At 30.2% G+C, this 15,398-nt stretch overlaps 1 protein-coding gene across 1 annotated transcript; it reads right to left on the bottom strand.

Annotated features, from left to right (window-relative positions):
- Nucleotides 1–10,310: 10,310 nt before the first annotated feature.
- On the bottom strand, nt 10,311–13,004 carry LOC110672289 (protein phosphatase 1 regulatory inhibitor subunit PPP1R8 homolog). Its single transcript, XM_021835013.2, has 3 exons — nt 12,870–13,004; nt 11,852–12,491; nt 10,311–11,395 (listed from the first exon to the last, which is right to left on the bottom strand). The coding sequence occupies exons 2-3, from the start codon at nt 12,316–12,318 to the stop codon at nt 10,564–10,566; spliced, it is 1,299 nt and encodes a 432-aa protein (XP_021690705.2). The 5' UTR covers nt 12,319–12,491; nt 12,870–13,004; the 3' UTR covers nt 10,311–10,563.
- Nucleotides 13,005–15,398: the final 2,394 nt, after the last annotated feature.

Here is a 15,398-nt window from a genome sequence, read left to right as displayed (position 1 = left end):
CATCCCTAGGGTTTCCTATTTGTTAGGGCTTAGGCTAAAGTTTTTGTAGATGTTTATCTTTTATGGTCTTGGGCCATATAATCTTATTTCATATGTAATGAAATAATATATGTTTTTAGTAAAAAAAAAAAAAAAAAAGAAAAGAAAAGTCCCTTAGCATTGCTAATGTACAAAAATACAATAGAAAAACACATCTTGTGAAATATTTTTAAAAAATTAAGCTTCCACAATAATAAAGGAAAATGATAAAAAAATTTTAAAATTTCATAATTTTTTACAGTTACATCCTAAATTAAAAATTTTAGTAATTACACCCTATAATATCAATACAATTACACCCCTCCAGTAGTGGCATTGTTAATACTAATAGAATTGCCACATAAGAATTCTTAAAAAAAAAAAAATCTTATCCTCGAGGTTGCGCATTGTCATTTCCTTCTTTGAACGCATTCCTTCCTCTTAACTCACAACTTCTTGAATCCACAGACTCGACAAATAATTTCTGCCATCTCTTTCACCCTTATCCAATGAAATCACATGCCACCTATTGTTGCCATTCCAGCTTTACTCTCACTATCCCTCACCTCGAATGCTTTACAAAAAAAAAAAAAATTCCTCCACATATTTTATAGTCCCTCTTCCCTCTCTCTTGTTGCCACACACACACCTCATTTCTCCACCCCTCAGCTGCATGTTATGTTCGACTCCACTAATAGAGACACATTCTTATTGGCCCTGCTATTGTCGTTCCCTACTACCCATCTCTTCCATGCCATCACTTCAGCTCCTTCCCATTTTCTTTCTTCGAGGCTGCTTCAGGTTTAAGGAAGGAGATGGTCAAGTCAAGACTATGAAGTTCAAGGCGGAAATGAGGGGGGGCTGTCCCGTTAGAGTTTTGGGTGAGAAAATAGATGATGGTTTTTTGAGAGGTAAGTGGGTCGAGGCAACGTTGGGTTGAGGTGAGATTAAGGTCGATGAGTTTGAGGGAACAGGGGAGACAAGTGGGTGTCATTTGTGGGGAGGGAGATGCTATAAAAGGTGCCACAGAGAGAGAGAGGAGATGGTAGAAATCATCATGCTCGGTTTGTGTAAGGGTTTCTATGGGTGGAAAGGAAGGGTGTATGGAAACAAAAAAGGTAATGTGATTGTGGGTCAATGGAGATGAAAGGGAGAGTGTGTAAGTGAGCAATATGAAGGAAATGGAGATTAAGGTGCTATTTGTAAGTATCAAATGGAAGGGGTGATGTGGCTCTATGTCGATGTGTTACGATAAAGAGTGGAGTGGTGAGGCTAGACTTTGGTGAAGAGAGGCAGAAGACGAGAATAGAAGGTAGGTGTTGTTGTGATTTAGGGAGGAAGATGACTTCTTGTGTTCGAGGATGGGCTCAAGAAAAAAGGTAGCATTTAGTCTTTGAAAGAACAAGGGCCTTTTTTTTTTTTTCCCCTTTCTTTATGAAGATAGAAGCTAAAATGGTAATTTTGTCCATCGTTAATGGTGCAGCTAACGAGAGGATATAATTGCAACGATGTATGTATAAAGTATAAGGTATAATTATTAAAATTTTGAATTTAAAATGTAATTGTAAAAAATAAGGAAATTAAGGATTTTTAATCATTTTCCCATAATAAAATAAAAGGAGAAACTAATAATTTCAATTTTAAAAATGTAGCATTTAGTCTTTGAAAATACGCAGCTTTTTTTTTTTCCCTTTCTTTCTAAAGATAGAGGCTAAAATGATAATTTTATCCATCATTAATGGTGCCACTAATGAGAGGTTATAATTGCACCATTTATAAAGTATAGGGTATAATTGTAAAAATTTTAAATTTAAAATGTAATTGTTAAAAATAAGAAAGTTGAGAATTTTTTAATCATTTTCCCATAATAAAATAAGAGGAGAAATTAATAATTTCAGTTTTAATGTCGTAGAGCCTGCAATAAGATTAAAGAAACAGCAATACATACACAGAGAATAGAAAGATAACACTTTCAATAGAAAAATAAGCCGCAATGTATAAAGTAGCGTTTACACTATAAGAAATGTATGAAATAATTTATACACTCAACCAATCATAAACATTATATATATATATATATATATATATATATATATATATGGGCCCCTGCCATGTAAGAAGATAACAGTAACGTACGTAGCAAACTAAAAATTAAAACATCAATGGCAATAAAGTGCATAAACAGAAGCAAAAGTGTCATCAACAAGGAGCTCTTCATCAATAGCAATTGCTATGATTGCTATGTTATATCCTAAAGCATCGCATTCGATAAATTGCCACTGTCGCCCTGGATTTGAAACATAATAATCATGTCACATATTGCTATGTTATCTCTGAAAGTAGTATGCACCTGCTCTAACATCCTCATTATCTATCTATATCTCTTTTCAAGATTGGTGGTCATAAGATTCTTCCCTATTGAAAATCTTTGAATCTATTAAAGCTACAAGACTTTCATTAGGATCTACTTCCATTATATAATTGTGAAGGATACAATATAAATAATAATTATAAACATAAATGTAACTTTTTTTTAAAATAAATATAAATTTAACCTTAATTAAAAGATAATTTAAGGAATTCTAAAAAAAAATAATAATTGAATGAAAAGTTTATTTGATCATCTTAAACTAAGAAAGATGAACTTTAATTAAGATATAAGCACTATCTATAACATTCCCTTTACGACGGAAGATTATCTTAAAATGTGTGCCATTTAGGCTCAATTTATTTTACAGAAAATATATCATTTATATATAGAAAATATTTTTTATAGAAATTATTTTCTAAAAAAATATTTTCCGTAAAAATCATATCTGCCAATGAAAATCAGGTTTTAAAGCTAAAAGAATCAATCCTGGAAGCCGAGAACTCTTTACCTGTATGTCTTCACGATTCAAATCAACTCCACGAGCCAAAACAGACGAAACACGCCCGTTGGTGCGCAGCTCCACCAGAACACGCCCAGAGCATGTTCCTCTCTGCTTGGAATGACTTCTGGTCTCTCCCCACATAAAACGCGAAAAACGACCCCGACGTGTAATTACTCACCAAAATACGCCCACCACGTGTTGTATTCTACTGAAATTTGGAATTCCAATTTCACGTCACACACATTCATAACACATCAGCAGTCACAAGAGATCAAAGGGTGGTTTAACTTATAAAATTATTATTTAATAGATTAAATTAATTAAAATATAAAATTATTAAATAATAATAGTTTTATTCCCACTAAAATAAGATCCATACATGGGGCATCTCGATTACAATGCCTAATCTGACCAGTTTAAACGATCTAAAGGCTTAGCTGAGTCTAAAGGAGGAAGAATTAGAGCTTGTAGAGAAATGCATAGAAGGAAGGATGAAAAATTAATGACATTTTTTATTTAATTTTCATTTAATTTTGAGATTAAGTAATTACAAAAATGACTCTAATAATATTATTGAATTAAAGTATTAATAAAAAAATAATATATTAATATATAATATATAATGTTAATATTTTATTAAATAAAAAATTATATATTTCAACATAAAAATAAACAAATAGAATTATTTTAAATTATATATAAAGAAATATTTACAAGCTAAAAATAATTTTAAACAATCATATCATTAGACACAAAGATTTTTCTTATCTAAACCTGATCCACTATGAATCCAAGACACAAAATATATGGTGAGACCCATTTATTAAATGCATGAATTTTATATATTTATGTCTAAAATTCATAATAAATCGAATTTAAGCAAAAATTTTTCCAATAAACAAAATTATGATATGTAACCAGAATAAATCATAATGCTTTATATTTGACAAGGAAGATCCGTTGTTAGATCCTTATGCTCATTCATCACAAGACAGAGAGACAAAATATTATAAATATTCTCATGAATAAAACAAGAGAAAAAAGAACACTTGAAGTCTTCATAGAGAGCATGATAACCAAGACAGCAGGCAAATAATGTCAACCTTGGGGTGTGCGTAGCTGGAGAAACGTAGCTTCTAAATGGCAATAGTCAATCTCTACTCCATTTCATATGGCCCTACATTCAACTCCAAAATGGCAGGCTCTTCCCCCTTGTTCCATATTAAGTTGATGCCAACGCATTGCCTAGTGAATTTTGCTTCACTTTCTTATCGCATAATATATGCAATTTGGATTCCATTGTCTTCTTCTTCTTTCTCTTTTTTTTTTTTTGTCTACGTTAGAACTGGCAATTTATATGTTGATGCATCATAAACTGGCCGTGTCAATATATGTATGATATAGATATATCTAATTTAAATGTGGTCCATTTAATTAATAATTGAAATATTTAATTTTAATATAAATATATTTATGACATAGGTTTCATGATATGACTTATATAATTTATTTAAATAAATAAATCATTTACATGTATTAACATAAAATGTGTTTAACCAGATCTAGAAAAAAAATTTTGGATCAAAATATAAATAAATTATCCATTATTTTTTATATATTAAAAAATAATATATCAAATACTTATATAAAAGCAGTTAACTCTGAAGTTTAAAAAAATAAGACCCACACCTTTGTAAGTGAAGGTGCACATACACTACGAGTACATAATAATTTATTCAATATATCAAGGATATATTCTCCATTGAAAAAAAGTTTAATACCAAGGGCTTAAGTTAAACAAATATATAAATATATAAGACTAATTAAAAAAAACAAGAGGTTCAATTAACCCCTCTTTTACTACATTGGACCCGCCTCTGTGTTTAACCTGTTTAAATAGCTAGTTAGGACCGGTGGTAAGTAACATCATTAAAATATTCAAATATCAAAATTAATTAAAATTATTCAAATACACAATAAAGTTCAAAGTTTGTGAAATTAATATTTGTAAATCATTCTCTTACATAATTATAATTTATATGAAACTGTTCTATTTTAAATTTATAAAACAAATTAAAAATGCATAATTAAATAAATAGGTCATTAACTAATGAGTTTTAAGTAAGTGACACTAAAATTATCTCCAAAGCTGTAAAGCCTTGGATTCAAACTCTAGACAGAGCCAATTGTATCTCCAAAAAAAAAAAAAAAATCAGTGTGCGTTGTTGGATTAAGTGAGTCAACCCAATTTATGTAAATGGATTTTTCTTCAAACTAGCCACATTTTCCTTCAAGCAGCCACGTGGCAAGTTTTCTCTTAAAACAGTTATGTGGCACAATAAGAGCTTGACTTGCTTATTATTAATTATTACTTTTTCCTTAAATGTTATTATATTCATATTTTAATTTTTATTTAATCATTTAAATTATATTTAAGATTAATGCATATATTGTAATCTATGTAATTAATTAATAAAAAGGTAATTGTATTTGTTATAATATTGATTATTCAATAATAATAATAATAATAATAATAATAATAAATTCATGAGCTAGGGGGCCCAATCCAAAAAAAATGGTTGGCAAAAGCTAAGGCACCTCTAGCAATAGCATGAGTTGTTTTATTAACTTGCCTACTAACCCAACTTATGGAGTAATTACTCCCTTGCTGTAAAAGGGATTTACAGTCCAAGATAACACTACCAAACTTAGCTTGATTCTCATAAGAAGATCCCATAGCCAAAACAACATTATGAGAATCAACCTCTTTGTCCACATCATCAATTCCATGCTTTATCAACCAAGAGACAATATAATTTAGTTTAATACTATAATTAAGGCTAAAATTTACAAAATATATAACTATATTTATTCAATTAAATTTAAATAATCTCAGGATTATTTATTTATTAATCATCATAATGACACTTTTATATTTTTTTAATCTTTTTTATTTATTTATTTTTATAAGTGATAATATATTTTAATTGTATATGTTAATTAATTTATTTTTTTTCATAGAAAATAGATTGCAAAAAGTGTAATGTAATTTCATTGAAATATTTAAATGAAATATGCAAGAATTAAAAATAAAATATTAAAATGAGAGTATTATAGCTACATACTATAAATTTTAATAATCAGATTGTATAAAAAATATTAAAAATACTTTTAATAAAAAAATGAAATACTAAAACTTAAATTAGATATAAAAAAATTAATTTGTACTAAACTTGTGTATAACACCAGCATTTAGCTAGTTAAATTCTTATTTCTAACCTCTTTTAACACAAAAACGGCTTGATGATTAAAAACTAGTTTTGGCAACACCTGGTTTGGACTACGTATTCTAAAGAATATATGAATTTGCCTAAATTCAATACTTCACTAAAAAAAAGTAAAATAAAATTTCAAAATTATTCATGCTATTTATTGGAAAGTAAATCGAGTTTGCGGATGCTATAAAGAGGATAGGAGAGTTGACGTAGCTTATTTTCAAGGAAATAAGTAATCGGGAAAAATGCAAGAGACATTGGTAACATAGGTTATAAATTGTGGTGCTCTGGGATTGCGAAGAATCAAAAAGGGGTAAGAATCATTGTAAAACCATGACTCAAAGATAAGATGGTGAAAGTGAGGAAAATTGGTGATAAGATTATCACTTTGAAATTAGTGTTTCCTAGAGGATCATGTTAAATACTAAACTATATTAATTTCAATTATTTAAACCATCGAATTTGAGCTCAATTTAAATTTAAAGAATAGATATTTATAAATAAATTAATCAATTAAACACAATAAACTCAACAACCAAGGGATAAAAGACTCCAGAGTTAGGTTTACAACATCAATTAACTATGATATATAATTTAATTCATTGAATTAACTATGATATATAATTTAATTCATTTTCAATTATGGGTGAGTTTACTTTGAAGGAGAATAATCCTAGTTAATACAATGTCCTCTCCCAAGGCAACAAATATGTGTTTTAACTAAGTTAACACCTACTCTAATGGTACTAAACCAATTAAAACCCATTAGGTTATTTGATTATGCAAATAAAATTCCTCAAAGGGTTTTAACCTATCTCTAGGTCATGAATCCCGAATTCAAAATGTTGTATTTCCTATACCAAAATTCACCTTTCAATTCTTCAATTTATATATTTGATCATGCAAAGTGAGTACCAAATACTAAGTAAGCATTAAAGAAACAAGAGAATGAATTAAAGTAAAATCCCCAATTTATTAAATGAAAATCAAATTGCAGTCATTTCTAATTTTAAGGATAAATTTTAACAATCATCTATGAACTTATCTAGTTGTAATATTACAGTCTATCAACTTAAAAATGTAATATAAAACCCTATTAATTTTCACATTTTGCACAATAAAATCCCTCTAACTTCTAATTATTAGTTTTTCAGTTAGACGTTAACCTGGACAGTTTCAATATGGAGCTTAGTCAATATTTTTCTTTTCTCTCTCAAGCCATAGGTAAATTGAATCATTCTCTTCTCTATAGATAGAATAATTTTTCACGTGTAGAGAGAATAATTTTACACTTTGCATAAGAGAGGTGAGAGAAATGTTGACTAAGTACTATGTGGGAGCTGTTCACGTCAATTTTTAACAGAAAAATCAATAATTGAAAGTCAGAGGAATTTTATTGTGAAAAATTTAAAAGTTTATGGGGGTTTTATGCTACATTTTAAAGTTGAAGGATTGTAATATTGCAACCATAAAAGTTCAGGGATATTTGTTAAAATTTATCCCTAATTTTAAGTGCTACATCCCTAACATTAGAAAGAGAAACCAGCTTATCATGCTATTAATGAATACAAAAGATGAAGAATAAACAAAACAATTCATTGAATAAATAAAGCAATCCGTTGATAGAACCCATCAATAAAACTAAATTGATGAAAGAATAGAAAAGCTTATTAGAAGTTCTTTAATGGACCTTGGGTCTTCAATCTTATTGCTTGATCTCCCTTGCTTTAACTTCCTTCCAGGCTAGGGTTATTGTGTCTTGAGTTTAGAATGATCTCCCTCTTATTTTGGTGAAGAAAATATCTCATTTTCTCTCTTAGAAAGTCTTGATTGAGTTAGATTAGAAAGTCCTCCAATATCCCCTTTTATTTCACAAAACAAGATAAATTTCTTGTCATTAATGTGCCCTAGGGTTTGCATTTTGCTTTCTCACATGCCCTAGGGTGTGTACTCTTCAAACTAGTGGCCTTTCTCACCTTTTTGCATTCCGCACGCCCTAAGGCATGTGAGTCCTCATTCACATGCCCTAGGGCTTGTGTTTTTCAAGATACATGCCTTGGGCATGTGTTTTCTCTGCTAACACACCTTAGGGCGTGTTTTCTTTGTCTAGAATTTGGCCCTTTTTCTTTAGCTCTTGCATAGTACACACCTTAAGCTTGTTCATCCATGATAATACATGCCTTAGTGTGTGCTCTTTGCTACCTCATATGCCCTTTTTCCTCTTTTTATTGCCCCAGTTAAGATCATTAAGATGAAATCATCTATACTTCATCTCTAAGGGTTTTTGGACTAACTTTTCATCCATTAAACACTAAAACAAAATCAAAACATGAGAAACACTCCTTAACTTAAAACTCACCAAATTAAAAACCTTCATAACATCAATAAAACTCAAGCAAAATGACCTCACAATGGCCATAAATCATGAGCTCATCAGGGACAAACGAACACGAGCCATATTTCTACCTAGTCAAAGAATTGAAGGATAGATGAATGCGAGCTACCTTTGCCTAGTCAAAGAAGTAAAGAAGAAGAAGAGGTAGAGAGAATGAGGAGATCGATAAAAAAAATAAAATTAAACCGAAAATCGAAGTTCCCCGAAATATTAAACAAAACCAAACTGATTAACTTGAATAACTAAACCAAAAAATTGGACTAGATCGATATGATTCAACTTTTTTTTTATTAAAACTATTGAATGCATACCCCAAAATCACATGGTGAAATTAAATACTATGGTTGATTTGTGCATCATACAATAAGCAATGAGAATTTGAGTGTTCACATCAACATCCTACTAATTGTCCTACTCCCATCAACTATGATACTTATCGATTGTTAAAAACAAATAATAATAATAATAATAATAATAATAATAATAATAATAATAATAATAAAATTAAAAAAAATAAAAAATAAAAAAGAAAGAAAAATTTTATGTGGATTCAAGCTCTACCCTGAACAAGTAATACTAATTATTTAGACAGTTGAGGTAAATTTGAGGCCAAAGACTAAACTTGGCCAATGAAATTTTTAATGAACTCATATTGAACTCAGAAGGTTCAAGCCGAAGCCCAACCCAGTATGTTTAAACTCATATAAAAATTTACCCAATTCTATATATTTTTTTTCTTTTATTTCAATTGACTCGTTTTATTTACAAAGAAAATCTCGACTCCAGAAAAAACATTTTACTTGTTAACTTATTTATTTATTTTTTTTATTTTTTAATCTGCCACTGAAATTTATGATGAACCTTTGAGCTCACTTGACCCGAATCCAAGCCCTGAACTTGTTGTCAAGCTAGGAACTGGTACTATGGTACATGCGGTTCTAGCCCCTGCCTAGAATACAATATCATTAAATTAAAATTTATAAAATTAATATATTTTTAGCAAAAGATTGATAGTAGGGCCGAGCAGAATTCGGTTCAAATCAAAAAATCGAATCGAATCGAGTCAATTCAGTTTAATCGGTTCGGTTTTAAAATTAAATCGGTTCGGTTCGGTTTCAAATTATAAAAATTTCGATTATTTCGGTTCGGTTTTAAAGAGAAAAAAAAATCGGTTAAACCGAACCGAACTGAATAATAATTTATATAGTCAAATCGAATTAAATCGAATCGAATCGATTTTTGAATTAATTTATTTTTATGAAAAATTTATGAATTATATTTAATTTTATATATATTAATTGTTTAATTTCATTAATTAATGGTTATTAGGTTCAAACTAAAGTTAAAATTAGACCAAATAACTTGAAAATCAAGTCTAAATTAAAAAATTAATAAAAAATCAAACCGATTGATTTAAATCGAACCGAACCAAAATAGAGCGATTCAATTCGATTTTTACCCATTTCGGTTCGATTCGATTTCTAAAATTTACGATTTGATTTTTATAATTTAATTCGATTCGGTTCAATTCGATTCAGTTTAAACCGAATGCTCACCCCTAATTGATACTCTTCACTCTTCAGGATCAGCCGAACTTTGAATTCTATAATTTCTTTAGTTTCTGTACACAAGGGGCATTATATATCTTGAAGCAAACACATAGTATAAATTGCAATCAGCATCATGTAAAATAGTATTTCTGTAATCTAAATTGCAATTAATCTCTCTTAAAAGAAATTGATAACCTGCTAAAAGAAATACCACAAGTCAATTCAATTTCATTTCTTCCAGCTTAAAACAATAAGTTCGAAACCAGTCCAAATGTAACTAAGTTGTAAATTAAAAATCCCAAATTGGGTGGTCTTCCACTACAAAGATATTCCAACGAATTACAACAAAATTTCCCATCTACAAAGGAACCAGTGGTCTCTTATGTCCACTGGCTGCTGCTCTCCAAAGCACCTATGAAAGAACAACACAGCATCCTTCCAACACTATTTAATTAGTCACCAAATAAATCATCATCATTGTCATCGTTGTACAAGTTCGAGTTGTTCTCTAGTTTTCCACTTGAAGCAGCAATATCCTTTTGTTTGTCATCCTTAATTGGAGGATCCAGTTTGCTGCCAGAAGTAACCATAGGATACGCCCAGGAAGACCCCAATTTGCCAGAAAATGCTTCTCCATAAAGGTCATCATGCACACCACTTTTGGGAACAGTCTTGACTTTATTCAAGACTTCTTGCAATTTATTAGTAACACCTGTTTGGGAAGCATTGTTTTCCTTTGCTGGCAATTGTTCCTTACCTTTCGGTATTACTGTAGTCTGTATAAGGGATTCATATTTTCCAACAAGACTTCCTTCTTTTACACCTATTGGACCAGGCTCCGTTTCTACATCTACACCATCTGAAATCCCAACAACTTCAACTAATTCTCCCCCAACTTGATCTCTGAAAGCTACTCTTGCTTTTTTGATTCTCTTTGAGGCTCTGCCAGACTGCTGGCTGTCATCTCTACCACTTGCTGAGCTACCAGATTTGCTAGATCTAGACAGTAGATCAGGGCCGCCAAGACCATATCGATTTAAAAGAGTATTATAAGCAACAACGGCTTCCTCATCAGATGGATCAGGAGGTGGTGGCAGATTAATCTCCGAAGGTGGTGGAGGACGTGGGAAAAGAGCAGCATCGTTCTTTCTCAAGATATAAGTTCGTGTTGAGGCAGCAAACCGCAAAGATTGGCCCACTTCAAGCTCAACAGGGGTATCTTTGGTCAACCGCTCATTTGCCACAAATGTACCATGTGCAGACCCCAAATCAATTACAAATACGCTGCAGAAGTTAACGATACATATGAATTACAAAGAAACTTTTAGCATGAGAAAGCTAAACAATATCCAAGCAAGAAAAAGACTCTTCTCAAAGTCTTGACAAGTGGAAATTTAAGGGGAAATGTCATCACTGAAGGTGGTGGATAAGTAACTTGGGAAGACTTAGTAGTCTAATCAATTGTTAATAGTGACCATTCAATTGATAAACATTTTTCAACAATAACTTGATAGTCTTAATGCTTAAAAAGAAGCATCAACCCTCAAAATGAAAAATTGGTGAACAAATCTAATTTATGTTACATTGTTAAAAATAATTAAGATACCTAATTTACAAAATAATAACTAAGCAAAAGATTACAATAAGGTTTCCCAAAACAAAATCACAGAATTGTAGAGCAAAGATCCAATTACAAGGCCAAGTAATGCAACATCATAGAAAATTAAGGAAAGATCTAACCTTCCATTTTTGTGAGGAATGACAGCAGCATGTTGGCGTGAAACAGACTGATGGTCAAGTACAAAATCACATGTATGAGATTGCCTCCCAAATATGTGCCTCCTTCTATCCAGATTAATCCGATCAAGTACCTCTCCATCCTTCAAAACCTCAAGATAATAAACTCCTGGTCGAGGCTCAATCGCCCAATCTGGTGGCTGCCAAGTTGACTGCCCCCCTCCAACGTGGGTCACCTGCTGAGTCTGCCCAACCAATGGTCCTGCCTCAAGCCCTGCTGGCTTTTGAGGGACATAGGGTTGGTACTCGTATTGGGTTTGTGTCTGAGACTGCAAATATTGAACTGAGGGATGGATAACTGGCCTAGAAGCATGTTGGGTAGTGGTTTTGGGAGCTGAATTGACAGTGACTGAGAATGGGTCTGAAGATTGAGCCTTTTTAAATCGTTCAAGGCCTGCTCTACCATACATTCTTTGTTCCTTGTTATCAAATAAGGCTCCTTAAAATGAATATAAAGATAAAAATACACTAGCGTTGCATTAGAATCTAACAAGGAACTGAACCAAATGCTAAATTTGCATAGTTTCAAGTGGAAACAATCCACAAGCTCAGACGATGCAGCACCCTCATATCCAAACCCTAACTACAAATACAAAAAGAAGCACGCTTAGCTCAACTAACAAATACGAAAATCTTCCCTACTAAACTCGAAAGGTCCACTAATCAATCAAAAGACCTAGATTCCACACATATTTATCAAAACCAAATCCAACCCAAAAATACGAAGCAGCATCCATTATGAATCCAAAAGAAGTAAAAACCAGTTTTCGATTCCAGAAAGATGATTGATTCTATCCTCTGTTTGGTTTCCGAGAAAAAGGATGAAAGAAGATTAGAAGCGAAAAGGATGATTCATCGAAGGAGAGCTAGAGCAAGTAATATAATTACAAGGATATTAAAAGAAAAAAAAATAAAAACTAGATTAGCAAAGTAGCATCGAATCGGATTTGAAAGAATTTACCAGAGGGAATTTCTCTGATCATTCAAAATAATCCTTCAGTTTCGTTGAGGGATACACCAAGCAGAGCAAGAATCACAAAGGCCAAGCAGAAAAGCTGCTTGCTTCTCTTACGAGACGCAGGTTTTTTTTGTATGACAAAATTCTCCCCAACTTTTCACTCATTGCCAACTATACCCTTTTCTTTTTGGAAATGTGAATTTTATCGTCACAAATTTATTTTTCAATATTTTGGATACCAAATCTCAAAATTTATAACATATAAATTAAAAAAAATTATTATTTAATTTCTACATGTTAACAAAAATAATTATTTAATTCTTATATTTTAAATTTAATAACTTTTTTTAGTCTTTTAGATTATTTATTCTTTTTGTTAATTTTTTCATTAGTTAATGAGTTTTAGTGTTAATCAAATTAATATATATTCTTTTTATTTTAGTGAAATTAATTAATTAACCTTTTAATTTGAAAAACACTACTATTTAATTTTTCATATTAATTTAGTAAAACAACTTAATTTATTTTTATATTTTAAAAATATATTTCTAGATTAAAAATAAAAATTTTATTATGTAAAGACTAAATCTGAATTTATATATATATTTTTAAATTATTTAAATATTTTTATTTAATTTTTTATACAATATTTTTATATTTTTTCTATTAAAAAACAATACTTAGCGAGTATTAGCCGATGTAAATCTCTAAATAATCTAAGAAAATGGATTCTAAATAGATACAAAAATATGCTTAGGGAATTGAAAAGTTAAACTTGAATAATTTTAAAAAAATATAAATTTAAATTTAGTCTCTACACAATAAAATTTTTCATTTTTATCTAGGAATATGCTTTTTAGAATATAAGGATTAACAAATTTATTTTAGTAAAATAGAAAGACTAAATAATAATATTTTTAAAATACAATGATCAATTAATTAATTTCATTAAAATAGAAAGATTAAATAGTAATTTAACTAGTATTGAATTTACTGATTAACAAAAAATTTGACAAAATAACTAAATATTTTAATGGAAGTAAAAAAAAAAGAAATTAAATAATATATTTTTAAAATATATAAATTAAATAATTAATTTCCTTAAAATATAACAACTAAATAATAATTTTTTTAAATTAAATTAAATAAAAAATATTAGAATACATAAATTAATTTATGTTTTTAACAAAATAAAATTTAAATAAATTTAATAGCATAAGTTAACTCATATATAATATTAACGTATGATTTTAAATTTTAAAATAGTATCTTTAAATATATGGTTGTATGTGCAATCTTGGTGTTTGTAATGTTTTTGGGGGCAGAGCTTTGGGTATTTTTCGTGGTCTGTCTATTGCATGCAATGGCGGATTTATGGTTTAAAATGAGGGTCAATTAACTCTTTTTTTTTTTTTTTCAAAATTATACATTTATTTAAATTAATTCATCATATATTTAAATATTAATGATAGACGTACGTGTAAATGGCAAATCAATTGACACTATTTTTATTAAAAAAAAAATCTTGACTACAAAAAAATCTTTATATTGACTTCAGAAATTTTTTTTTTAAGATTCGTCACTGATTGCATGGTCTCTGGATTTTAAGATTATTGAAGTTGAAGTTGATACTCAGGTGGCTTACAATGCGATCTTCGGTGTTTCCCCATTTTCAACACGGAAACGAGATGACAAGGCGACAAGATGTTTTCGGGCCATTTTCAGAATACTAAAAATTGGACACGCATTTCTTAACATGGACACATGTTTCTTTAAAAAAAAAAAAATACTTAAGTTAAAAGCGCAAACTCTTGCCTAAATCACTCACACAGTATCAAAAGGCATAGAAGAAGAAGGAGGAGGAGGAGGAGAAGGAGAAGCGAACTTACCTGGCAACGCAACGGTGACAAACGGCGACAACAACTACGTCGGCGCAAGTGAGGGATTATGCTCTGCCTCTCGTGGTCTTGCCTTTAAGCTTCTTCATTCCATGCAGTGTTGCCTTTATATTGGAACGGTTTTGATTGTTTTGACTTTTAAATCTGGTTGGCTTATAATTTATATCAGAAGAAATTATATATATTTTTCTTAGAATAGATGACTTTTTTCTTTCTTATAATTTAATTCATCATTTCCCTTTATTAATTTTTTTTTTCTTTTTTCTTCCACCACTACTTTCTTTTTGGTTCATTTAATTATAAATTCTCAAGCTCTTTTTGGGACAAATTGGATACACATAAATTAGTGTGTTTTATCATCACTTCACTAGTATCTGTTGTTTTTTAAGATGTAGAATTCATATGGGAAGATGCCAAGCCATTTACGGCTCATTTCGATGCAATGGAGGTCCAACACTATGATGCAATGGAGGTCCAACACTATGATGCTGACATAAGTCTTATCCAGTTTTTGAAGAAGACCTCACCAAAGGGCTTAGGGGGCAGCAGCATGTGACTCCCATGACATAAGTCATATCCTCTGTGCAAAATCTACCATGACAGCTGGACTCACTATTCCTAGAGAAGGCATACA

This window comes from Hevea brasiliensis, chromosome 3 (assembly GCF_030052815.1).
Source record: "Hevea brasiliensis isolate MT/VB/25A 57/8 chromosome 3, ASM3005281v1, whole genome shotgun sequence".
Taxonomy (NCBI): Eukaryota; Viridiplantae; Streptophyta; class Magnoliopsida; order Malpighiales; family Euphorbiaceae; genus Hevea; species Hevea brasiliensis.
The sequence above is the reverse complement of the archived record's forward strand: the minus strand, read 5'-3'. Positions and strand labels throughout refer to the sequence as shown.

Excerpts from the sequence above, each read along its gene's own strand:
- LOC110672289 (XM_021835013.2), bottom strand. The coding sequence starts at position 12,318 with ATGTATGGTAGAGCAGGCCTTGAACGATTTAAAAAGGCTCAATCTTCA. Across the intron at positions 11,396-11,851 it reads ATTCCTCACAAAAATGGAAG|CGTATTTGTAATTGATTTGG; the intron begins GTTAGATCTTTC and ends TAACTTCTGCAG.